The sequence below is a fragment of the Cetorhinus maximus genome, chromosome 4, assembly GCF_964194155.1.
Source record: "Cetorhinus maximus chromosome 4, sCetMax3.hap1.1, whole genome shotgun sequence".
Classification (NCBI taxonomy): domain Eukaryota; kingdom Metazoa; phylum Chordata; class Chondrichthyes; order Lamniformes; family Cetorhinidae; genus Cetorhinus; species Cetorhinus maximus.
In genome coordinates, this window is record NC_135882.1 from 144,741,767 (window position 1) to 144,769,493 (window position 27,727).

Here is a 27,727-nt window from a genome sequence, read left to right on the forward strand (position 1 = left end):
GACGTTGTGATAGACATGGAGTTACAGGAGAAGCAAAGTTTAAAAAGTGTCCAGCAAGGGAAATTGACGGGGTTAAACTGTTTATACTTCAATGCAAGTAGTATTACAAACAAGGTAGATGAGTCAAGGACACAGGTAGATACGTGGCAGCAGGATGTCATTGCTATAACGGAGACCTGGCTAAAGGAGGGACAAAACTGGCAGCTTAATAGCCCTGGCTATAGAGTCTTCAGACATGATAGAGTAGGAGATAAAAAAGGAGGGGGGATAGCACTAATGGTTAAAGAATCAATTCCAGTTGTGAGAAGGGATGATATACTAAATGGGTCAACAAACAAGGCTTTATGGATTGAGCTTAGAAATAAAAAAGAGGCAGTCACACTATTGGGAGTATATTACAGACCCCCAAATAGTGAAAAGGAGATAGAAGAACAAATATGTAGGCAAATTTCTGCTTGTAAGGACAAGAGGGCAATAATAGTAGGAGACTTCAACTATCCTAATATCAACTGGGATTCAAACAATATAAGGGGCACTGAGGGAGAAAAATTCATGCAATGTGTCCAGGAAAATTTTTTCAACCAATTAGTGACAAACCCAACGAGAGGAGATGCAATTCTAGACCTAGCCTTGGGGTACGAAGAAGGGCAAGTGGGTGAAGTGACAGTTGACGACCCTATCGGGGACAGTGATCACAATTCAGTTAGATTGAGCATTACCATGGAAAAGGACAGAGACAAGGCAGGAGTAAAAGTTTTGAACTGGGGAAGGCAAATTTTGCAGAAATGAGAAGGGACTTGGCTGAGGTGGACTGGACAGCACTGCTGGAAGATAAAACCATGGAAAACCAGTGGGAAGCACTAAAAAGCGAGATCCTAATTACAAAGTAGACATGTCCCCTGCAAAAATAAGAATGGTACTGCCAAATCTAGACCCCCTGGTTGTCTAGAGGAATACAGGGGAAAATCAAACAGAAAAAGAAAGCGTACGATAGGCACAAAAAACTAAGCACTGCAGATAGCCTAGGCGAATATAGGAAGTGCAGGGACGAAGTAAATAAGGAAATCAAAGAGAGGGCATGAAAAAAGATTAGCAAGTAAAGTTAAAGATAACCCAAAGATGTTTTACCAATACATTAATGCTAAAAGGTTAGTTAAGGAAAAAGTGGGACCTATCAGAGATGAAGATGGAAACTTGTATGTAGACGCAGAGGCTGTGGGATGGGTTTTGAATGAATATTTTGTCTCCATGTTTACAAAGGAAAGTGAGGATGTAGATATCGTAGTCCAGGAGGAACACTGCAAGATATTGGACGCGATAGTCATAAAGAGAGAAAGTACTCGAAGGGTTGAAATTCTTGAAAGTTGACAAGTCCCCAGGGCCAGATGGATTGTTTCCAAGGCTGCTGAAGGAAGTCAGGGAGAAGATAGCAGATGCTCTGAGGATGATTTTCCAATCTTCACTAGATACAGGGGAGGTACCGGAGAATTGGAGAAATGCAAACGTAGTTCCATTGTTTAAAAAGGGATCAAAGGAAATGCCAAACAATTATAGACCAGTTAGTCTTACATCGGTAGTGAGCAAATTAGTAGAATCAATCCTGAGAGATAGGATTAACTGTCATGTGGAAAGGCATGGATTAGTCAGGGATGGTCAGCATGGATTTGTAAAAGGAAGGTCTTGCTTCTCAAATTTGATTGAATTCTTTGAGGAAGTGACAAGAAGGGTTGATGAAGGCAGTGCAGTGGATGTTGTGTACATGGATTTTAGCAAGGCATTTGACATGGTTCCACATGGCAAATTGGTCAGGAAAGTAAAAGCCCATGGGATTCAGGGTAATGTTTTCATACTGGTTAAAAGGTTGGCTTTGTAACAGGAAACAAAGGGTAATGGTCAATTGATGCCCTTGCGAATGGAAAGTTGTCTCAAGTGGTGTTCCACAGGGCTCGGTGTTTCTATGTATTATCTTATAAATAGAACCATAGAAAAGTTACAGCCAACCTTTTAACCAGTTTGCGACATTACCCTGAATCCCATGGGCTTTTACTTTCCTGACCAATCTGCCATGTGGGACCTTGTCAAATGCCTTGCTAAAATCCATGTACACAACATCCACAGGCCTTGTCTCAAGTGGTGTTCCACAGTCCTTACTGTTTGCGTTATATATTGACGATTTGGACGTGAACGTGGGGGGGGGCACGATTGGGAAATTTGCAGATGACACAAAGATTGTCCGAGTAGTGGATAGTGTAGAGGATAGCCATAATCTCCAAAACGGTATAGATGGGTTGGTGGAGTGGGCGGTAAAGTGGCAGGTGGATTTTAACATAGAGAAGTGTGAGATCATACATTTAGGGAGGTCAAACAGTTACAGGGATTACAAAATAAGTGGGAATTATACTAAGTGGGATAGATAAAGTGAGAGATCTTGGCGTACAAGTACACAGGTCCCTGAAGGCAACAGTTCAAGTAGACAAGGTTGTAAAGAAGGCATATAGAATGCTCTCCTTCATTGGCAGAGGTATAGAATATAAAAGTAAGGAAATAATGTTGGAATTGTATAAAACACTGGTGAGGCCACAACTAGAGTATCGTGTGCAGTCCTGGTCACCACATTACAGGAAGAACGTAATAGCTCTGGAGAGAGTGCAGAGGAGGTTTACAAGAAAGTTGCCAGGGTTAGAAAAGTGTAGCTATGAGGAGAGATTGGATAGTTTGGGGTTATTTGCTTTAGAACAAAGAAGGCTGAGAGGTGACTTGATTGAGGTATACAAAATTATGAGGGGAATAGATAGAGTGGACAGAATAAAATTGTTTACCTTGGTGGAAAATTCAAGAACCAGGGGACATAGATTCAAGATAAGTGGCAGAAGGTGTAGGGGGGACATGAGGAAGAACTTTTTTACGCAGAAGGTAGTGGATGTCTGGAATTCGCTGCCCAAGTTGGTGGTAGAGGCAGAAACTCTAACTCTTTTGAAAAGTACCTGGATCTGCACCTTAAGTACTGGAAGCTGCAGGGCTATGGGCCGGGTGCAGGAAGGTGGGATTAGAAAGGGCACCTGGTTGTCCACAGGCTGGCGTGGACAAGATGGGCCGAATGGCCTCCTCCTGTGCTGTAACTTTTCTATGGTTCTATTTATAAGATAATACACAGAAACAGAGCACACAGCAAGTTACTTAAATTACAAATACTAAACAAGAATATAGGGCAGGATTTTTACCTCATCGGACGGGCGAGCCCGAGAGCGGTTGGACGGACAACAAAAAAATTCAATTTAATTGATTGATTAAGGGCCTTAATAGGCCTCTTAATTGTCAGCAGGCGTGCTACTGCCTCTCACATGTGCCTGCCGTGTGAAATATTGTGACGACATCGGGCCACTCGCCCGATGTTATCGCGCATTATTTCACTCCCATTCGGGTCGGGTGCGCTCCCGCCTGCATGAAGAAAAATTCTGCCCATAAACTCAACCCAGCTTAAAATATTCTCTCTAGAATACTTGAATTAAGTAGTTTTTGAAAACTTTTCTGTATAATGTCAAATGTGAGTGACAGCTCATTTGAATTCAGTTTCACATATTAAATCGCTGCATCCTAGTCGGAAGGCTTTTGAAGAGCAAACTGTCAGTATCATTATCAAGGTCTAAATGAAGCAAACAGTGCTAAAATGACAGCTTAAGTAGGTATTCCCACCTTTTCTGGGCACGCTTTAACTATATAAAATTTGATTAGGACTTAAAATCACTGTAATATATCTAATTTATAGATCAGATAACTTGGCTGAGTGGTCAAACCAGGGTCTCTCCAGACCTCCTCTCTGGAGTTCAGCTCCATCTCAATTCTGATCATAACAAAACTTTACAGCATCAAATGCAAAATTCTCACATCCTACCACATCTTCATCAGATCTATTAGAGATTGGAAAGTTTCATCATGCTTAGATTTTGAGAGCATAAATTTTATGAAAAATGCACTTGACTTTAACTTAGCCCTTGACTACCTACTTAGCATAATTATCTGGTAGAGGTATTATTCACTAACTTTTGTGATAAAAGTGCTGATTCAAAATGCAGAAATTACAAATATTGCTCTAAAACATTAAAGCAGTTACCTAAAGAATTCTATTTTTCGTTATGATCTTTTTCAAAGACAACCACTTTTTTTTTTAAAAAAGTACTTTTGATGTTGTACAATGTTAATCTCTCATGCAGGAGTACAATTTTTAACCTGTAGTTTACCAACTGTATTTCCAGTGAATGTTATTGTGGGCTGCTTGACTGTTCTAATGTAGATTGTTTTTCTGTAATAACCACAATAGGTCAGGAAGAGTGGACGAACTCCAACTCACGAATGAAAGCTCCTCCAACAAGAGCACCTAAAGGAGCGTACAGGGAGCACCCCTATGCACCACGATACTGAACCTACCATCTGTTCTGTGAAATACAATCATCAGTTAGCTGTTTCTGCAGTGATGTACGCTGTTAAAAGTAATTGGTTATTTTATATAAAAGTTTTTTTTCTTAAATACAACAGATCTGTTTAACCAGTTCTGAATTCTTGTATGAAGTCCTTAATCTTTGGATGGAGAGATTATTTGATCTCTGGAAGGAGGTGGGTGGGAAGAAAGACTTTGATCTTATGTGCTTTGTTGGAAATGAGTAAACAGGTTTAACACGTTTTTTCAGTTTAACTAGCCATTAAAAATCTATTACCAAACTAGGTTTGATAATGTAGATCACTTAAAATGTAAACACAAATTCAGTTAACATCAATGTTTTTTTTAGTTTGCTTTTCGTTTTTGTTAAAACTTAGTTTAAGTTTTTTGGTTTGAACTTTTAAGTTTAGCTTGTGTTAGAGCATTATCCCTTGTAAACTTTTACTTAAACAACAGTAAACTCCAAATGCCAAGTAAAGTTGTATTCTTTTGTAACTGAAGTCTCCAGATATTCTGTAGTGTTGAGATCAAAGACATTGACTATTCTTGCTTGATACAAATAAAGTTTTGAGAAAAAAAAACAAACTTGCTGTGTGTGACATATCAGTAACTTTGATATATTTTCTTATAACGCCAAATAAATCCACAAAAATCTTTTAAACAGGGAAAGCATACTTTTGTCGTTTTAAAATTTTCTTTTAAAAAAAACAATCAGTTTGTCTCGAGGTCTATACAGAAGTATACCTGAATGATGTTTTAAAAACAAAAAAGTCCATTTTGTTGGCCTTTGAAAATACACTACTGAGCAGTGAATATATGAAAAATGTGATCAGCATTTCATCTTGTCTAAGCATTTTTTCACTAGTGCACTTTGGAATTTTTATGAGAATTACCTAAATGAATCCTCCGCTGGAAGCAATTAAAGCTTTTTAGAGGCAAACAGACTTGACTAATGTGGCATTCGTCAGAGGCAGTGGATGTGTAACCCTTAAAAGGTCTTCAGTTGCAAAGGTAAATGAATCAAGTAGATTTTAATATCACTTAATTTACCTTTAACATTTAAAACCAGTAAACGCTAAAAGAAAGCAAGGTTGTAAAGCTGTTAGAGTAAAAAAAATTACTATAGAAAAGGTTCAAGTACTACTAAACTCCTAACAATTATAAATCAATCTTGTAATTGTGTAGAAACTAAACTATATAACTGCAAACTAAGCAGTAGCTGATCTTAAATTCTATCCTGTTAAACAAAGTGTAAAAACCACATAACCTATGTCTATAATTTTGTTATAGTTAGCCTCAAATGCTTAATGTTTGATTTTGAATCAGAATAAATTCACTCTAAACAATGTCTTTTTTTTTTCTAGCATTGCATGGTAATCTTTTTATGAGGCTTGTTTGTTTTCTAAGAGTCATTTTTTCAAACTGGTTTTAGATTGTGCTCATAATATATTTATGTTCATAATTTTTTCCCTCCACTTGCAGGATCCCTTTCTAACATCCCTGGCCAAATGGGAATAAAAACGTGATCCTGGAATTGGGCATTATGGTAGGTGTTTACAGTGGCTCGACTCCATAGTTACAGGTATTGATCTTTTGAGTAATGGATGTCATCAAACTGTTCAAAATGCATTCTTCCAGAACAGGTACTTAACATTGTTTCTTCATTTTTCTTCCTCCTCTCTCGAATACATTGACTCGTTCTGGTGTGCAGCTGTTTTGATATACTACGCTATTTGGTACTTCAAGGAGCCATCATGTTTGAATGTACACCCCAACATCTAAAGCTCATTCATCAATTCCACAGGAGTTCCATAATGCATATTTTACTGGGGAAGGGGCATTTTAGTCAATCTCAATCTAGCCACTACCTAATGTCTGTATATGCACATGCACCTTCCAGCAGGAATCATGTGATATGGATGAGTGGGAACTGATAACATTTTTCCTCATCCCAGCTCAGTAGTGTTGAGGATGATTGTATGGTCATTTCTGGCCGAGATCAATTAACCGAGCACAAATTAGAAGTAAAACCCGAGGTCTTTCTGGTCCTCATGGCTCGTTACCATCCAAATATGATGCTGGTAAAATGATTGAATGGTTATCACTAACATTCAAGCATTCAGACATTTGCAGATATGTAAATACCTAGGTCATGTTTTTCAGCAACTGAATATTAATATAGAAATGCTGCAATGTAGCAATATATAGCAGTGTAACAAAACAACCTGTCTTACTTAGAAAAAAATGCCAGTTCTCAGCAGACCTGGGTACACAAAATTAAAATGTCATGTTTGGTAATCCTTTTTGAATCACAAGACTGAGGATGATTGAAGTTTTATCTTTGTGAGAGTTAAGAAGGGGATGAAATTAATGTTAATATTTTGAGGTCAGCGTACAGCATCCAAAGGATTATTTTCCCATGAGTGAGGAGTTTGGCCATTCTATAGTATCTTGTATAGTATGATTCATCCCTAAACTTTTATTAAGGACTGCAAGCATGATTCACAATAGGCAGTACTCCAACACTGCACTACAGCGATGGTGGACTGAGCCTGGGATTTGCAATAGTGAGCCTTATTTTAAAATATGCTACCCTGGACGAACAAGTGCTAAGTGAGGACAGATCCCTCTGCATAAAGTATAGAGATAAAAATTTTAAAAAACAACTAGGGTTTGGAACAGAAGCAGAAAACTCCAAAATACACAATAGTTCCATCAGTGTCTCAAAAGGGAAAATACCAGGTAACTTTTTTTAATGTAGGTTCCGATACAGGATCTGCACTTGAAATGTATGAAAGCTATCACTGGCATCAGTGGTAGGACTCTCATCTGAGTCCGAAGGCTGTGTGCTGAAGTCCTGCTTCAGGACTTGAGCACTTAATCTAGGCTGACACTTCATTGCAGTACTGGAGCGATGTTGCATTTTCAGGGATACCATATCTCTCATGAGATTTTGAACCTGCTTGTTCAAATGAATGTATCCCATGGCACCATTTGAAGGAAAACAGAGTGCCCTAATGGTGTGTTCATTGCCATTCCCCTTAGTTGTGAAGTGCTTTGGCATATCCTGAGAATGTGTCAGATGCTATATAAATGAAACTGGTTGTTTCTTTTCAAATACTTACTATGAATTTCTAACAGCTTATACAGGTACAGTGTCTCAAAACCGGCAACCTCAGGACCGAGTCTGTGTTGGATTTCGGATCTTGCCAGTTTTCGGGTCAGGCGGTTCGGGTTGGACCAGTGGATCAGGCTGAGCCAGGTCGGGTGAGGTCAATGGTCGCTCTCAGCACGGGAAGACAGATGCATGAAGCCGTTAAATAGTTGGCAGGCTACCATGCCAATGCAGCACCTAGTTAAACAAGCCAGTAAGTTATTTTACTCGTCTAATAATAATTAAATTTCCTGCTTGGAAGCTTAAAGATGAATGGTTTTTGGATATTGAGTTTTCAGATAGCTGAATTTCAGACACCACCTGTATTCTGAAACTAAGCTATAAGATTATAATTGTACTTAATGGAGAAGATCAATGCTGAACTCCAACTTTTGCAATACTCTTTACCTACCTCAGATGGGCATTTCTTGTCATACAGCTTGGTAAAGTGCTTGCAATGCTGGGCAGAGTCATTTAAGTGGACTATAATACAGCGCTTTATAGCTCTTAACCTTCTAATCCTGCTTTAGAACTATATAGGAACGGGAAAAAATCTTCTTGAATCTGCTTCATCATTTTGTTAGCAATGCAATTCAATATTTTTAATCATAAATCCTTCCTCTCCATAGATTCTTTAATACCCTGCCTTCCAAAGTTAATATCTATCTCCTTTTTTGTAAGCCTCTGCAACTTGGGATTTTGGGGCAGTAGACATTCTCCCTGATTCATGTTTAACTGCCTCAATGGAAATCTAAGATTTCTAAGAATCTAACATGTTATTCATCATCTCTTGTAGGAAGGAAGAGCTATTCCAGATGAATCCCCTCATTATTTTAAACACCTTGGTCAGATCGTCTCTTGATCTCACCAGGGGCTATGACATAAGTTTATTCGGGATTTCACCATGGTTAACTTCCCATCATTTCTCTTAAAATCCTAGTGAATCATTGCTGAAACAGCATTCCAATATTTTAAACAGCACTGCTGTATTCTTGGACTATCTTCTATAACTGCAATTTCAGGTCTGTTTTTAATCATTAGCATTTTTTCAGTGTTTTGAAACATCTTCCTGATTTTTTTTTTAAGTTTAAGGCTAAGTTCGATTGATATTTGTAAGCCATTTTAATTTAATTGTGGTTAAGTAGTTACCTGAACAACTCAGTTAAATTATAGCGTTATTTCTCTTCCCTGATACTCCATAATTCATTTTCACAGAAACAGAAGCCACTGTTCTGTTTCTCCGAAGTCTTCTCATTCTGAATGATAGGCTGGGAGGTGAGTCGAGTGACAGAATTGTAGGGAAGTGTGTTGGTTATAGAAGCCCAGTTCATGCCACTTGGGTATTTTGCCAGAGTGGTTGGGCTGGCGGGTTGATGCTTCCCGGAGGAGGGCAGGCAATTGAGTCTGTCACACAGCCAATTAATAGCTGTTTTACAGGGGAATCAAAATCTTAGTGGGCACATGTGAAGTCTGGTGCTTTAGAGCCTCGTCAGCTATAAGAGGGCAAGATTTCAGCAGCAGGTCAGTGTTGGCCGGAGTTGGCATCCATAGAGAGTAGCAGCGTTCCAGTGCAGAATGACGAGAGGAATTGCAGCCTTGGTAGGACAAGCTGCAGGCTGGGTAAAGTTGATGAACACATTTGGGGCACACAGCTTTGTGTGTTCTCTCCCAGGTGCAATGTGTGGGGAGGGTGAGAGGCATTGAGAATTGAGTCTAACAGATGACCATGTGCACTCCGGTTTTGAAAGCTCCTGTGAGGAGGAGTGTGAGAGGTGCAGCCTGCAGAAGTGGGTTTGCAACACGCAGAAGGGCAGGAGGATCTTGAGGATGAGCACCCCAGGAGGCATAGCTAAAGCTTGACACCATCTGTCTTCAAGATGCTGCCATCTTACAAGCGCAAAACTTGTCAGGCCTCCCCTTCAGTGTCCACTGCATCTTCCCACTGACCGCTGCCTTCCCAGTGACCACTGCCTTCACTTTAAATATGGCACTTGCTTGTTTCTGAAATTGAATATATGCTTACATTAGGATTATTTAACAGCACAAAGTGAATGTACTAAAATAGATGTGGTTGGGTTTCTGTTGCAATGGAATAGATTTTCGTTTCTTTAGCACTTCACCCTACTGTTCCTGGTTACTTATATTAAAACTAGCCCCATTTACCTATTTAGATGTCCACAGAATTGTCTAGTGCTTAGACCAATATAGAACTCGTATGATCGATGTCCTGTTTATGTAGCCCTACAGCAAGATTCGTAGATACCTTTATGAGTCTATTTCCAAGCACTTCTACATTGTGTTTCTTGACCTGTTTTCACGTTTTTGGTGTATTGACACAGACATTTTGGTGAGTTAGTGTGACCTCCCTGTTAAACAACACCTTAATTTTAAAATTCCCATGCTTGCTTTCAAATTCCTCATGGCCCCACTTGTGCCTTGCCCACCTCTGAATTCTCCATCCCTACAACCCTTCCAGATATCCAATTCTGGCCTCTTGAGCTCCCCTGATTTTAATTGCTCCACTATTGGCGACTGTGCCTTCAGCTGCTATGGCTCTAAGCTCTGAAGTACCCTCCCCAGCACACACTCCCGCGTTTTCCTCCTTTTAAAAGTGCTTCTTAAAACTAAGCTTTTGATCATCTGCCCTAATGTCAAATTTTGTTTTATAATGCTCACGTGAAGTGCCTTAGGACATTTTATTACTTGAAAGGTGCTATATAAATATAATTGTTATTGTTAGTAGTATTAAGATAATGGGTTTTTCAAAGGTAATTTCCCATTGTTTTTGGAGGAAGAAGAAATCATGTAGAAATGGCTACACTGGTAGGAGGCAACCTGATGCAGAGTTTGTGCCATCTGCAAGTTTACCTGCAGCTGAAACACATCATAAGGCTGACATCACTATTGACATCACAATAACAGTCAACTTCATCCTTGAATACTCTCCTATCTTCTCATTGGAGTTTTATATAACTCTGGTTAGACTGCATGTGGGGTACCTACACTCAGTTCTGACTAATGCATCTCAGAAAATATATGTTAGTCTTGGAGAGGTGTAGTGCAGATTCATTAGAATGACACTTGAGTAAATTATGAGGACAGGTTGCATAGACTAGGTTTTTTTTTAATTTCACAGGATGTGGGCTTCACTGGCTGGGCCAGCATTTATTGCCCAACTGTAGTTACCCATGAGAAGGTGTTGTGAGCTGCCTTCCTGAACCACTGCTGTCCATGTGGTGTAGGCACACCCACAGTGCTGTTAGGAAGGGAGTTCCAGGATTTTGACCCAGCGACAGTGAAAGAATGACGATATATTTCCAAGTCAGGATGGTGAGTAACTTGGACGGGAACATCCAGGTGGTGGTGTTCCCATCTATCTGTTGCCCTTGTCCTTCTAGATGGTAGCGGTTTGGAAGGTGTTGCCTAAGGAGCCTTGGTGAATTCCTGCAATGCCACTTGTAGATGATACTGCTGCTACTGTGCGTCAGTGGTGGACTGAGTGGCACCACATCCACAAACATTCAGTCAAGAGGCCTGCTTTGTCCTGAATGGGTGCCAAGTTTCTTGAGTGTTGTGGGAGCTGCAGTCATCCAGGCAAGTGGGGAGTATTCCATCATGCTCCTGACTTGTGCCTTGTAGATGGTGGACAGACTTTGGGGAGTCAGGAGGTGAGTTACTCATCACAGGATTCCTGGCCTCTCACCTGCTCTTGTAACCACAGTATTTATATGGCTAGCTCAGTTTAGATTCTGGTCATTGGCAACCCCCAGGATGTTGATAGTGGGGGATTCAGTGATGATAATGCCATTGAACATCAAGGGGCTGGCATTCCTTTGAATGTATATGATGAAGGGATGATCTACTTAAGACGATTAAAGGATTGAGAGAATAAATAGAAATTATTTTGTCTTCTGGATGAGTCCAGAACAAGGGGGCATAATCTTAAAATTAAAACTAGATTGTTCAGGGGTGATGTAAGGAAGCACTTCTTCACACAAAGGGTAGTGCTAACCTGGAACTCTTTCCCCTGAGGTTTTAGAAGCAAATCTACTATATTTCTTTTCTGTTTTCGTGGAACAGAGAAGAATACTTTCCGTTCTATATGCTAAAGCAACCGACCATAAACACTAAGGCCAGGATTTCCCAGTCGTCGGGCGGGCTCGGCGGGAGCGGTTGCGGAGCCGACCGCCGCCCACGATCAGCTCCGCACCGCGACTTCACTCGGGCAGGCCAATTAAGGCCCGCCCAGCATGGGTCATGAGCAGTAGTACTGAGTGCTACCTTTGCAGTTAGGGGGAGGATGGAGAGCCTGGCTTCGCGTGCAATTTGCGCATTTGAGTGAAAGAGCTTCAATCTCCCTGAGGCATGGAGCTGCCTCTGGGAGATTGAAGTGCTTTTTAAAAAAATAAAGACACGAAAAATTTAATGAAACGTCCCCTCATGCGACTGTGTCACATGAGATGGGACACGTATTTATTTTGAAAATAACGGTTTTATTTTAGTAGTATTAGCTTTAGGAAATCCCATCCCGCTCGTGGAAGAGGTTTCTTAAAAAAACGTAAAGGCTGCTTGACCTTTTCGCCTGCCCACCATCCGTTAGGTTGGATGGGCAGCATAAAATGCAACTTAATTACCTCGTAAATGACCTTAATAGGCCTTTCAATTATCAGCAGGCGAGCAGCCGACTCTGTCACGCACCGCCAAACGAAATATCGCACGAGTTCACGATGACATCAAGTCGCACGCCCAACACCATCGAGCATCATTTCACATTCCGGCGTGTCAGGCGCGCACCCGCACGCCGAATGTAAAATTCTGCCCTAAGTGTGTAATGTAGTGTACTATTACTGGATCAGTAATCCACAGGCCTGAACTAATAATCCAGAGAAGGTGGTAGGTAGATCTTAACATTGTGTGATAGTGTACAATGGTGATAGGGAATCAACAGTCTGTTTAATGTAGAAAGAAAAAACATAAAGATTTATGGCACATAAGGTCATCATTCGGCCTGTTGTGTCTGTGCTGAAATCTCAGCTGATTTTTATTCCTGTGAAGTTAAAATTCAGAGAGATGTAAAAAGGGCTGCTGATTCACTATCAAATGCCTTGCACTATTGCACAAAGTCAAAATTTATGCCCCATGAATTCCAGTTCTCTAACATCTAGAAATAACCTGATATCAGTAAAATTGACATGACAGTAAAACACTCAAATGGTCATAAAAGTCCAACTAGTTCGCTAGTGTGTCTTTTGGGAAGAAAACATGCTGCCCCTGGTCTGGCTGAAATGTGAATCCAGCCCCTCAGTTACTGCCCTCTCATTTGGCAAAGCAAGGCACAGTTGAATCAAACCACTACAAAGCAGGCTCACCAATACCTTTTTAGGGTTACTAGGGAAAGGAGATAAATGCAGGCCTTGCCAACGACATTCATGTCCCAAAAATGTTTTGGGTTTTATTAAGTTAGGTGTGAATCATGCACCCAACAATAATTTTATACAAATTACTGGATGTTTTTCTTGGGGATTGCAATGACAAGTAAATAGGATACAATTAGGAATCAATTTCTAATAGGAACTGAATGTTTTCAAGTTGGAGAAAGCAGCAGATAAAGTTACCTTCAGGTGATTTGTATTTTCTAAAAAGTAAAACAACTAAAAAATGTACCAGAAATAAAGATAATTATTTGTCCTTCAACAGGAGATTGTGCTTTTGACCTACCACTGATTAAAATGAAGCCAAGCAGCACAGCAGTCCACAGAATGGCAGTCATCTTAAAGAAACGAACATCCAACTTCATTTTTACTTCTATGTATAAATTAAACTGAAGATTGTAAAATTGTAAATATATCTGTAAATTTAACTTTTTTTTATTAAAGCAGTCCTTGTGTTTTGCATTATTTATTGAATCTCATTTCACTTTGCACTAGCTCTTCTATTAATTTTAGAAAATCATTTTAGAAGTTACAGCAAACTTAGAAATACATTACATTTGTTTTTTCTCAAATTGACATGCAAAAATTATTACAAGTGAGCAAATCTGGATGTTTAGTGATTTAATTGTACACATGCATTTATTTCTAGCAACACTAACCCTAAAGGAGTTGAAATTAAAACTAGGAGCCTCAAAATATATTGAGTTTCTGTAATTTACTGTCGCAAATAATGTAATTTAGGAATGAGAAAAGGCCATTCATTCAATTAAGCTCACATTACTGGCAGGTTTTGCTACCTTTATCTCCTCCCTGCCTTGGTGCCAAGTCTTTCTCCACTTATTTTCTCCTGAACAATAATTTGATAATATTGTACAGCCAAGAGGTTTTTTTCATATTACAAAATCCAGGTGAAAACCAAAGACAATAGTGCTGAACAGTAACCAGGGTTGAAAAGAATTGGGTAAGATGGATGTTTCTTGGAGTCACACCAAGCTTGGGTTCTAACTTCTAAAAGTCTGTAGATTATAGAGGGAAGGTATGATAGTTGTAGCTTTGTCTCTGTCAAACCCATTTCTCACCAAGATAAGTTGAGAAGTTGTGTTCCATTATGAGAACACCCAGTCTACACTATTTTTATTTCTACCACATTTTCATCACCACTGAAGCACCCAACTATGATTTCTCACTTTCAAGCCTAGCTTCTACAATGTTCTGTCTGTTGTTTATATGAACTCCACTCATCCAAAGCTCTGTTGCTTACATGTTTTATTTTTACTGAGTTCTGCTCACCAATTTTTCTCTGTATTCACTGACTTGCACTGGCTCCCCATCACCCAACATGTTATTTATAAATACCTTTAATACCACTCCATCATAGCCCTACAGCCTCTTTGTTTTAGCTTATGGCTTGTGCTCTTATCATTCTGGACCACTTTTATACTTCAACCTTTCTTCGTTACAGGTAACAGAACCATCCTGTACCCTAAACCCCACTTCATGGTTGTATTTCTGCTCTTTTTCAACAGCTTCTCAAACCCTACCCACTCAGTCCTACATTTGGTCACCTCTCTTAATTCTCCTCATTCCCTTCATGCTGATTTTTCTCTCCTGTTTTATGAAGTATGCTGGGATGTTTGATGTGCAAAAGCATTATATAATTGCATGTTTTTGGGAAAGAATGAGTTAAGGAATTGGATCTCTAGATGCATGCAAGAGAAATGTGTATGGGGCAGTGCATGTGGTCCTTGAAAGCAGTGATGTAGATGAGTTCATGAACAGTGGGCCCTTAGTATTTATAAGGCATTTTGGCATAAAGAGTGTGCTAACTGGCATTAACTGAGAAGCTGTAGAAATTGGTTTCCTAGACTGTAGTTTTGGAAGCTAACTCGTTCTCAGCATCTTGTTAAACTTCTCATGTTCAACATCTGACTAATGATGGCGCATGTCCTTTAATGATGCATATTAGTCTGAATTGTTTTGCCTGGCATTAGCCAGCACGATAATAGTACGCTGCAGACTATTAATCATGAGTTGTTGGCAGGTGACAATTAAGGAGTGAAGTCCATTGATTATTTACTGAAGTTTAGTTTTGCATACGTTGCTTTCACCTAGCTTCACAAACAAACCACTTGCCAACTGCATCAGTGTTGTAGCATACTGATGCCCATCCTAATTTACCTTCCCTGTCTCAAAAAAGGCCTGGTCTCCAATCACCATCGCTCGATGCAACATTGCAGAGACAAGAAACCAACAAAGTAGGAAGTCAAGATAATTCCAGGCACTGATTTGCAAAGCTACTGATGGAAATCTTATCAAAACTCAAATTATGAAAAGGATTTTTTTTTAAATTGGAGCAAAGTAGAACATCTTGTTACTTAAATTTGCATTGTTAAACTTGACCTAAAGTTTTTTTTGAATACTGCCTCTTTTCATGTGGTACCAGATCATATAATAGAGGAAAATGAGGCCTTGAAATCCTTGTTCTCATAATGAAGGCAATGAGAATTTGGCTGCACACTCTTTTGGATAGATCTTGTCACTTGCCTATTGCCTACTTGTTGAACATAAATGATACTGAATGAGCAGAACTTCAGTCTCTATGCTATTTACTCTTATTTCTGCCTGAGACCTGACTCTGGAGGAGAAATGCTAGTATTGAAGCGGTGTTTAGTCTTCTGGGGACAGGGGCCCAGTATCATATAAGCTTAAGAATTTGAACAACGAATTTTTGCATACACTCTTCTTCCAGTTCCTACCATCTTAATTTTCTAGAGCACAACAGGACACTCAATTTTTTCCCAGTTGGCGTGCCTCTTAAAGCAGCTATGTCAAACGAAATGCTGCAGCAGAACTTGACTTCCCTCTCGAATGCTGAACTCCCAATTCCAACCCATTAGCGATAGGAGCCTGTCCTGAATGCATAGCGCTGTCACAGGAATATGAGAAGCGTTCAAATTAGAAGTCCTTTCACACTTCTAACAAGCACAGGCTACTGCCCACTTGTATAATGTTCCTGACTATTATTGCCCAATGTTCCTCTAGACACAATCAATTTCATACCACTAGTAACAAATGCCAAGTTGCAATATTAAATTCCAATTTGTATGCTTTAGTGCTACAGTGTGGCGTTAACAATTTGTGTATATTTAAAATTTCCAGCTTGTGTTCTTTCTCATCTATGAATACTTCAATAATGTACATCATATTGCCAGATACTAGCTACCCTCACATATTGAATAAATAGATGTGTTGTGCTACTTAAAATACCTGTCCTTTTCTGCTATGATGAGCAACTGTTGTTTGAAAAATAATAATTATATTAATATGTAGTAATTAAGTATGAGATTTGGCAGACACTAATTATGTAAATTTAATGGTTGGTGAGATCTCTTTAATCGAGAATGGAATTGGATTGGGTCTTTTGTTGCTAGGAGATAAATTATTTTTATGCCGAGATGAATGGTGGATAAGGAGAAATCTCAGAACCGTATTAATGTTGCAAATTTGCTAAAAGGAAACTAATTCAAAGGTGCTTTACCACATTGTCCCTGCAATTCCTTTTCATCCTGAGCTCAAAATAAAGGCAAATAATAGTTTGGAGTCCACTTCATATTCCTTCTAGGTGGAAATCAAGCCAGTCATTTCCTGCTGGGTTTTTGTCTGACTTTGGGAGGATATAACAATTTACAAGCAACTGGCAATCTGTAGAAAAACAATTATCTTCTAATTGACTTCAGGAAGTGTATAAAAGGGATTAACTTCTAATTGGAAAGTTACCAGCTGACTGTTAACACACAGGTCCTGAACCTACTCTATATAGAGCAAGCACTTCCTGGATATCCGGAACTACTTCAAATACTGGCAAAAAAGAGCAAGGGACAGCAGAGCTTGGCGATCACCAGGCCCTGTTGGAAAGTACTCGTATCAGGAATGTGCAACCTGTGCAGAACCAGTATTTTAGTACTCCACTTAGTCCAGTTTCCAAGTCATGTTCAAAGCAGATTTCAAATAATGTAATACCCGGTGATGCCCTAGATTAATATTTCACCAGTGAACTCAGACATTGTACCAACTTTTATCTTTTTTTTGTATTAGGCTGCATCCATTTTCCTTTGCATTCCTGATGCCTCAATTATGAAAGTCTTTAGTCAAACATGTGAATGATCTTTCAACAACACCTTGTTTCTAGCTTTGGTGTCTCGTTCACTTGGTTAGCTAATCTGTGAGGAATTTCTCTTTGTGTAGTTATATCTTAACACTTATGCAGTATATTTTAAAATGTAAGTTACTTTGCAGTGTATACAAAAGGGAAAGTGCTACAAGAGGGTTTCTATACTATTCATCCACTTCTTTCCATAACCATTGGAATATTAAGGAAAACATCCATGAGCGCAAGGGTTAAAATAAAGTTAGGATATTTAAGTTGACCTGTGGTATTCTCTGTGTAAATGAAATTCTTACATCACTTCCATTGCTAAAACTGCCTTGGGAAAACTATTTAGCACCAAATACCTCCTGGCAGCAGCTCTTAACTCTATAAATCCCAAGCCTGGCCAGATTTTGAATGCTATTCTCATAATGGACTAATCTCTTTTAGCATCTCTATGAGGAAGATGTTATCTGAAGGATGATCTCATTGCATCTGCAACTCTTAATTAAACTTTTTCATTGATATCTTTATTATAATTGCTCCTCTCAATTTTTCTTTATACTCCCTTTGGCCTCAAACCTGCCGATCACCAGCACTGTTGGGATAGTTGCTGATTGATTTCAACTGGCTTCTGTTGTGTTTGTGCTTTCTATAGTTGTTTAAAGTTGCTAAAGTCTACAGGACTTTGTCTTGACTTCAAAGTTTCCTTCACAAACTGCTTGCTCCCAGTTGAGGAGGAAGGGGAAAAGCCTCTCAAGGACGGTGTTCAGGAAGAAATTTGTATTCCAAGAGAGCTGCCAAAGAGAAGCAGGCACAACAAGCACACAACTTCACAAGGATTGCAGACTTACCATGGTGCAAGGTACCACTGACTGCATAATTGTTCCTTTGTGGGTGCCACATGTTAATTCTGAGATGTACTACAACTGAATATGATTCAATGTACAGCAAATTCAACATATTGTGCAGATCAATGCATGGTATCCTGGTAGCAATCATGATGTTTTCATTCTGCAGCACTCTGCTGTGCCATCACTTTGAACTATCATCATAAACCAATGGGTGGCTATTGGATGACAAGGGATATCCCTCGATGACATGGCTCATGACTCCAGTGTGCAACCAACGCACACACCTACAGCATGCATAAACTCCATACTGCCAAACAAAATGTGACAGCAGGCCAAAGAGGAGCTTACATTAGACTTCTGATCCTGGATTGCTCTGGAGAGCTCTGCAGTACATCTCAGGGCAAGATTCTTCATTTGCTGATTTGTGCACACCATGAGGACAAAGCCTTGGCACCAACTATTCATCGAGCAGCAAAAGAGGAGGCTGTCTGTGATTGGTTCATCTGTTTGTGAGACCAGTAAACACACCTTCATTTCCCCATTCACCAACAGCCCTATACTTTATCTTCCCTCTGTTACTGACCGTCACAGCACCTACTAGGCCACTATGTTAAAATAAAGGCCACCACAAAATAACTATTCCAATTGAAACTTATAAATCAAACAATTCCATGTTGCATGCAAAAGTCAAATAATCAAGCTGGTACCTGCCTACCCTTGTCCCATGCCTTGGCTGCAAGCTATTCCTGCCTGGTGTCTCACCACATGCAGGCCTCATCTCTAAACTATCCTAAAGTATGAGCAATGTCAGTATCTGAGCTAATGGCTCCGAATGTAAAGAGTGAGTGACAATGACTGGAACTTTCTGGCCCCTTTGGCATCAGGCATCATTGGGGGTGGGGGGGCCGCAATATAGCAAGAAGGCCAAAAATCAGTTTCACGCTGTCATGAAACCAGTTTGCAATTGTACACTCCATCTGTCAATAGCAGGCTGTGTTTACCACCGCTGCACATAGGAAACCTAATTTCAATACTTCAGCATCTCATTATAAGCCCTGCTCACTGGAATCATCTGAATCAACCAGACAGTACACCGATGTGTTTCACAACTGTACATGTACAACGTGCACCTGGTGAGCTGCACTTCGCTCAGGACTTTGAGGTTTGTTTGCCTACCTTACTTTGGGCAGCACTCACAATCATCAGCGCCAGGCTTCACAGGCAGCACCACATCACTTTCAGCAGGGGTCATGGGTAAGTCTCTACCTACCAGACCAGCCATAAGGCTTTTCAACAGCTGCAAGGCTAGGGTTTGCTTAGGGAATGGAGAGAAGTGGCTTCAGGCAAGGGAAGAGGCTGCAGGGTGGGAGCTGTACTGGGGAAAGGGGGTATCCTGGGGTGTGTATGGGGACACATGTTGACCTGTTCAAGTGGCCTCAAGATGGTGAGGGTGGGGAGGCAGTCTCCAGAGGAAATGAAACCAGATGTGAGGGTGTGTGAGAGACTGAGTGTTGATGTCCCTTGAGCTGGAAGTGAGTGAGATGCCTGTGAATGTCTGACGAGGCCTTGTGAGAGTTTAGAGTGATATGACCTTTGCCTTACCATGGCGGCATGGATGAGATCATTCATCTGTTTTCTGCACTGGATGACAACCTCTTGTGTGCAACATTGGCAATAACCACCTCTGTCAATGCCTCCCAAGCCGGAGTGGTGAGACTGATGGGCCTCCTGTGGCCAGAGGGGGGACATCATGGCGGGCCTCCATGGCGTACAGAAGGCGTCCCAGGGATATGTCACTGAATTCGGGGGAGCTGCACTCTTGGCTTTTGGGGCCACGTCTTCACTGGAGCAGTCCTGGGCCACAAGCGTTGAGAATTGTGCGCACGGCTGCAGTTTACTTATGGCACCTGCACGAAGAAGCGGCAAGGTAACAGCATGGTGGGCAAATTGGAGGCCACCCACCAGCAAGACGGTGTGTTTCCTGTGGCTGTGTAATTAATGAGGCAGAAATAGGACAATACGCCATGAAAATCTGCCATTGCGGCCAGTGAGTAAAACAACTTTTTTCCCGCCCACTACTGCAATTTGTGCAAATCTGGGGTGATTCCACCCAATGTTTCTTCATCAGCCCTATTTTCCTGTTCTTTCACCTCTTACCTGGCCAGGCTGCAACCCTTGGGTATTCCATAGAAGAAAGGCATAAGGGTAGGTTTGCGTTAAGAGGAAGCGGGAAAGCAAGGGGTGCATGCTTATGCAACTTTAAAATCATAATACTGTAGATTGTGGGCTGAGGAGGGAATGCAATGTAAGTTATCAGAATATCACCAACTTTGATTTTGCTGGGCTTCCAGGATGGAGTGCTATTGTAGGGACAATTAAAGGGTGCAGTGATTTTAATTAGTAATTACTGTGTATATCCAGCAATTGCTTGAAACTCATTTGGGAGGTTGAGGAAAATGGCAGAGTAACACAATCCATGTAGCAATTTTATACAATTCACAACTCACAGGCCATCTCTTCCTCACCACACATTGCTGGATGATTTACACTGTAATAATGTGCACGTTAAATTCACCACTATTTTACCAGCAAATTTGGGCCATCAATTTTTATCATTTTCTTTTATATGCTGATTTACCTGATGCCCATATTCTAAATTTTGCTGATTATATTCCTTAGTTCAAGTATTTATGTTTCTCCTTTCATCAGTTCTGCCAATCCAGAATTCAATTTCACACCTCTTGCTGATCCATGGACCCGACTCACCCCCATGAAATGAGATGTTATTGTATTTAAGTATATTAACCTTATATTGATCTCTTTATTCAGTCTTAATGGCATCACATGACATGTAAAAGGACTGATTGCCCAAATTAACCAAAAATATTATTTACGATTTCCAGATATCTGAACAATTTTTCTAAAGCAAGTATTCACATTGTTCTAACTATTCACATTGGAAGAGCTCCTGGTGGCTATAAATACACCATTGTGCCATGCAGGTCAGGAAATTCAAAGTTTCCATTGCTGGTTTGTGCCGAGTTAATCAGTTCTCAAATTTGTCAATGACATTGGGAGGGATTAGGCTAATACCATTGATCTAAATCTGCCTAGCCTAGGAAAGGGTACAATACGGTATTGTATAAGTTCAAATCCCACCATGACAGTTTCTCAATTTGAATTTGGGTTTAAATGAAAAGTCTGGTATCAAAAAGCTGTTAAATTGTTGCAAAAACACAAACACTTCATGAATGCCCTTTAGGGAGGGAAACCTGCAGTCCTGATGCAGTCAGGTCTATTTGTGACACTAGTCCTACACCAACACGGAACTGCTCTGTGAAGTGTTCCATCAAGCCACTTAATTTGGATTAAACTGCTGCCAGTGATTCGAGAAGCAGGCCCACTACCTTCTCAAGGGAAGGGTTATAAATGCCATCCTTGGCTGCAACACTCACGTTCTGTGAATGAATAATAAAATAGTTAAAAGTCATAAAGTTATTAAATTGCAATGATTTAACAAAAAGTAATTTTATCAGTCCATTATGGTCTTTCACCTCAGTTGAAGTCAATGCAATACAAAATAATATGACATGAAAAATATTGCTTATTACTGAGTGGTATTAAGTGAAAAAAGTTTTTGCAGTCTCAATCCAAGTTCAGGGGTATAAAGAACATACAGTGTAATCTCTTTGATTAATTATGCAATCTACAGTAGAAGGGCTGATATGAGAATACAACACCTAATGAAGATGTAGGCAAATAGCTGCCAATCTGGCCTTCAACTAGTGGCAGGTGTGGGGTTCACCATGCAGGAAGCCTAAAAACCAAACCCCAGCCAGGCTCCCAGGAGGCATCCATCGTTTAAAAGTAATTAGTGCCTGATCGAGGAAGCTGGCACTGGGAAGGTGAAGGACCTGCTGAGAGACAAACCCTTTGTCCTTGCTGCCAACTCCTCCATGACCCCCACCCCATGACACTCTTCCTGCAATCACCTTTGACCTTGAGTCCCTTGGCAATCCTGGGTCCATTACTGACAGCAGCCCCCAGTCTTGCTGGAGCTGCCTGCAAAGTACAACTGCTGGCCTCTGATTGGCTGGCAGCTCTGTTACGGACAGAGGAAAGATGTGGGATAATGTCCCCCTTTTCCTGCTTCTGGACTGACCGCAATAAGATGTATTTTTGAGAAGGAGCGTTTTAACCTCTAGAGTGCGTGATTTTAAAGAACAGACACAGCACAAGCTTTCTTGCAAGTGTAAATCAAAAGAAAGGATCAGGGTGACCAACTCTTGGTGAAAAAATTAAGCGATATTTTGGCATAGTGGATCATATGATTGGGAGGGGAGTGGTGATTGTGGGGGCCGTGGGGTGGAATTGCTGGCAAGCCTGTGAGAGCAGGGGGGCAGGAAAGGTACAGTCCACATGCGCAAGTGCATATTATGCATGCACGAAAATTGTGGATCAAGGATACAAGACAAACAACATTCCTGGCAGCAAATGACCCATATGTGGGTCAAATGCTTCAAATATTGGACCGACCCTGGTAAGGATAAACATTTTATCTGCACAAAAAGGAATGTGTAATTGCAACAAACACCCACTCATCCACACATGCGCACACAAAAAAGATGATTACAAAAAAAGATAGCAAGCACTGATATCTTTAAGAAGAGTTCAAAAGTTACTATTACGCTGTTTCTTCAAGTTGTTCACTGGAAGTTTTGCAGGCCTGAAAATTCTCTTTTTGGTGCGCTGAAGGAAAAATGAAGGTCAGAGGTTTCTGATGATGAATTCACAATGGTTTAATCCAAGCAATAACAGGTTTCTAGCTTCTTCCAGTTGAAAGCTGTGGTTGAGCCCCTGTAATCAAAATTGTAATCTGTGGTAAAAGAAAAGCTCCACTTCTTTGCCTGAGATGACTTTTTTGAGGCAGAATTCTTTTTAGGGTGATATCTCTTCCATCTGAGATTATTTTTCCAAACATTGGCCCCTCTGGCCATCTTTCAAATAATAAGATAGTTGCCAACTCAAGCCAGTTTCTGGCATGTGACAACAGTATTGATGCTCCAATTGTCCACACAATGAGTTGATGGCTGAGCAGTTTGTCACACAATAGGGGATGAATGGCTGTCGCCATTCACAACCTGTTGTGATAAAGCAGTTCCTTCACACATCCCTCTTTGTTGGAGTTCAAGTTTGTACACATCAAGTCTGGGGCGACAATTACATTTGAATTTCTGTAAACTTCCAGACAACAGTAACTGTTAATTCCACAAGTGATCTATTGCATCCTGATGGTTCTTCAATGGAAGGTTCTCCAAAAAGTCATTTACATTTTAATGCCTTTCCAGAGGCATATCCAGATATGAAGTTAGTCCCTGTCTCTACAGGAATCACAAAAGAAGTCACCTGAACCCCATGTCTCCATTTTCTCAGGATAAATTGTCTTTATTCTATGCTTTTAAAAGTAGAAATGTCCATCGTCTTCATGCATTTAGGGGCACGTGACGCAAGTGTTACAGCTCCCAAGGGAGGGATTTCCACCCTGGGGTTCTAGATCCCAGGGAAGTCCCGTTCTTGTCCACCTAAGTGTCTGAGAGGCACTTGTTAATATGACGGGACTTCCACATAGGAGGTGACTGGAGAGCTCTCACCTGCTCTCCAGGAAGTGGACAAAACCCCCATCGCCTACATTAAATATCGTTCATAATGTTGGAAATGGCAGGTCAGGCAGTTTCTCTCTCCATAGATGTTGTCTAACCTCCTGAGCATTTTCTGTTTACATTTCAGATTTCCAGCATCTGCTAGATTTTACCTTTTTGTTTAATGGGCTGATTCAATCAACCAAATATAAAATGAATAACCAAATAGGACTCAATGTGCCTGGAAAGCCACAACAGACAGGGAATATTTTAACTTGGTAAATAATACAAATAATAAAAAGGGCATCAAAATCCAGATTTCCTTGGAAGACAGCAATCACAGAATGAAAAATTTAAATACAATCGTGGGAGAGGCCGCACATCCATCTCCTGATGACTGGAAAACCTCCCGCAACTAAGTTGGAGGCGGAAGCAGGCCCATGGGGGGAGCTTGCCTGCTTGAGGTAAGTTGACAATTAGGCTCATTATTGAGTGAATTGACACCAATTATCCCTGATCCCAGCAGAATTTAATGATGGCTCAGGGATTAAGTATGAGTAACACAGCTTTCCCATGTCTCAAGAAGGCCGACAGGAAAATCCTGACAAGTCTTTAAAGGTCAGGGTGGGCCTTCTGGGGATTGAGGGGTGTTCCTCTTTCAAAGGCAAGATGCCTGATCAAGAGACCCGCATTGGGCGGGCGGGTGTCCACTGAAAGCTACCCCGCTGCCCTTGCTTCCAACAGCCTTCCCTTCCCTTTCCTGTGACCCCACGTCCTGCTCTCACTCGTCTTTGGCCTGGGGTCCTTTGTTCATCCTGGGCGTCTAGTGGGTCATTACCAGCAGTAGCAGCCACTCCTGGTGGCACTGCCTGCCATGGAGAGCTGCCAGCCTCGGATTGGCTTAAACCCTCAGCAGCTGGGATTGCTGCACCTGGGCTCCTGAATCCCGAGGAAGGCCAGACGCTGGACAGTTAAGTGCCTGACAGACACTTAATTCCTTTGAGCCTCCCCCTCAGAAGCATGGTGGGTTTCCCACCAGTTCTCCAACTGGTGGACTGAACCAGCATCTGCCCTGGGATTTAGAACTAAAGAGGACAAAGGTCAGGTGAATCATTTCAACACAGAAATAGGAGAGTGATTTATATAATTAATTGGAATGGGAGAATGTCAGTTGTCTAATCACAGTTCAATAGAGGACAAGTAAAACACCTTTAAATGCATAAAGGCTGGTGAGCATGTAGAATAAAGACATACCTATGATTAACAATGTAAACTAAATAAGGTGACCCGAAATGGGTAAATAAATTAATCAAAAGTGAAATGAGGAGGAAGAATGACTGGTACAAATCCTGCACAAAGAAGGGAAACAGATTTACAGTGACCAATATAGAAACATGTTAAAATAATGCCGAAAGGAGAAATAGAGATTTGGAAAAAGGATAGCAATTGTAGTAGCAGTAAGGGTTTTTGTTTCAGCACAGTAATTAAATTAACGACCAAAGATGGTGACAACCCTAAAATAGACTAAAAGGGCTCAAAATAAATAATTCACAGGAGTGCATGATATCCTAGATTACTAAGAGAGGCAAGGAATGATATTTAAGAAATATTCTTATTAATTATGAGAGTCAATGAACACCGAGAAGGTGCCTGTAGATTGGGAACAAGTTAAATGGTGCTCCCACAATGGTGTTAGATTTGGAATAGCCAGATGCTGACCTCATGATGATGAAGGACTGATGACATATGTCCGAGTCAAGATGATATGCAAATAGGAGGGGAACTTGGAAGCAATGGTATTCTGACAACCAGAAACTTAGGGTGAAATTTTCCATTTTTGAAACTAAGTGCCATGGTGGGCAGGTTCCACGGCACATTTCCCACTGGTCAGAGTGGTGGGAATTCGCGCCAGGCTTCACACTCAGAAGCTAATTAATTATGCATAGGTGAGTACCAAATCACATGGTGGGCTGGGAACTGATTTGCACACCTCGCTGTTACCTAATGGGGCTGAAGATCCAGGGGCCATATTTGAATGCCACCCGAACACACACACGTTCACTCTCTCCAGCCTAGCTGTCTTCAGGAGATAGCTGCACACAGGAAGGAGGCTGCCCCAAGGTTTAACCACCACTCCCTCAAAGCATCGATGAGGATTGTGCCAACACTGGAATGTCATCTACTCTACCAGACTCATCTCGCCGGCCTGGGAGGTGGTTGCAAGGGAGGTCAGCTTGTCAGGCACCTGCCCCAGAAACACCATACAGTGCAGGAAGAGGATGAATGATCTCATCCACTCTGCCAGAAGAAGTCAACCTTTAGCTCCTTCCAATCTCACTCTCTCATCATGGCATCATGCACTCAAAGGGTTACACTGCACAGAGGCCTCACACAATGTTAGCGGAGGACACATCAGCACTGATTGTCTCACGGTCGCTTTAACATCACCAGCATCTCATCTACCCTGCAGCACTAACTCCATCCTCAGCCCTTACTTGGGGAGGGCTCACCACACAAAGCAGGCATGCATGCTTCCCAACCTCTGCTCCAAACCTGCTCATAACATTCCACCCATTTGCCTTCATGCAGGCCAAGCTTGCACACAACAAAAGGGAGAGATCCCAGACCAGAGAAGGGATGGCCAACATCCAAGAGCTCACTCCATTTAAGGACGATGCTGCCGAGTTAGCAGGGCTGGACAGGGATCGCTCCTGTGGGGAAGGCAAGATCGGCCTCTCCCAGAAAATTAGGACGAATGAGCCCTCCATGAGTTGATCACATCCTGACATTCACAGTGAGTTACATACAATCCTGTATTCTGCTTGTTCATCAACTAAATCTACCTTCTCTCTCTTACAGGCACCAGTTAGTCCAGGCACACCAGCAGAGAGAACAGAAGCCCCAGCTCCCAGACCACCTCAGAGGAGAATGCTGAGGAGCCATCAGAAAAAGATCCGTCATTATGTCCACCTGCACCCTCCACCAGAACAGAGACATACACCCCAGTGGATCATTGTTGTAGATTAGGCTTGGGGTTACTTTCTGGAGAACACCTCACTGACACGTCTCCACATCAGTCAGAGGCAGTGACAGCCCAGGTCCCTGGCACCCTGAGGACTGCTGGAGATTAGGCACCTGCTGAGCCTGAGTCAGAATGAGCCTTTGTGAGTGGCCGCCGCAAAAATGCTGGAGAAGAAATGGCAGGTGGGGGATTATCAGTTAGACTTACGAGAGGCAGTCAACAGACTGGAGCAAAGGATAGAGGAGTCCATCTGCACTCTGACTGATTTCATGGCTCCACCATGCGAGCGCCTCGAGGTCACCGTGGTAAGGGTGGCGGCCGCCTTGGAGACCTTGGTTCAGCAGGTTCTGCCAGAGATGCGCTCGGACCTGCACTCCATCGCTATCGACATTGGCGGGATCCATCAGTGGCTAGGCGAGAGGGGCGTGGGGTACTTTGACCTCCCTACTTCTCAAGAGGTCAGCAGGGGGGCCCTCGAGCACCCGCAGGGAGGATGAGCGTCTGCCAGGCACCCCCGGGGTTTCCAGACAGGACACTCCAAGGATGCCTAGCTGCTCTGAATCCACTCTGCCTGTGACCTGATCAACTCCAGCTGGTCAGGCCAAGGAGGGTGCACTTGCCCTGAGCAGGAAATCCATATCAGGCCAGAGTCCTCGAGGCCTTGGGCCACCAGAGGAAGTCGCCAAGGTCATCTCAGACAGCAGGGCGTAGCAGTCAGCCGGCTGCCACCAACTCTGCTGCGGTTGCCGGGGCTACACCCTGGTGTTGTGGTAGGGTGAGAAATTATGAAGTTTTGACATCACTTCCAGGTCACGAGTGTTCAGTCACTATATACATCATGCATATTTGTAAATACATTTGCTGTTCATGAGAATGGTCTCGGCATTTGAAAGCGTCGTCCATATGCATCTATGTGTCCTCTTATTGTGAGGGTGAGCCATGCTCCCACTCAGTGATCACCAGTCTTTGTGATAAAAACAAAAAACTACTGCGGATGCTGGAAATCCAAAACAAAAATAGAATTACCTGGAAAAACTCAGCAGG

General features: G+C 41.6%; 1 protein-coding gene across 7 annotated transcripts in view; it reads left to right on the forward strand.

Annotated features, from left to right (window-relative positions):
• khdrbs3 (KH domain containing, RNA binding, signal transduction associated 3) overlaps positions 1-13,483 on the forward strand; it is a 215,991-nt gene extending 202,508 nt beyond the window's left edge. For 3 of the 7 annotated variants that reach the window (XM_078540958.1, XM_078540959.1, XM_078540957.1), the window contains one exon: positions 4,319-5,020. In XM_078540958.1, coding sequence (XP_078397084.1) covers positions 4,319-4,419 — 101 coding nt within the window. In that variant the 3' untranslated portion in view covers positions 4,420-5,020. Of the gene's footprint in view, positions 1-4,318; positions 5,021-5,917; positions 5,982-7,576; positions 7,804-13,286 lie in introns of those variants that run through there. The other 4 variants (XR_013576457.1, XR_013576459.1, XR_013576456.1 and 1 more) reach the window with 4 other exon arrangements.
• Positions 13,484-27,727: the final 14,244 nt, after the last annotated feature.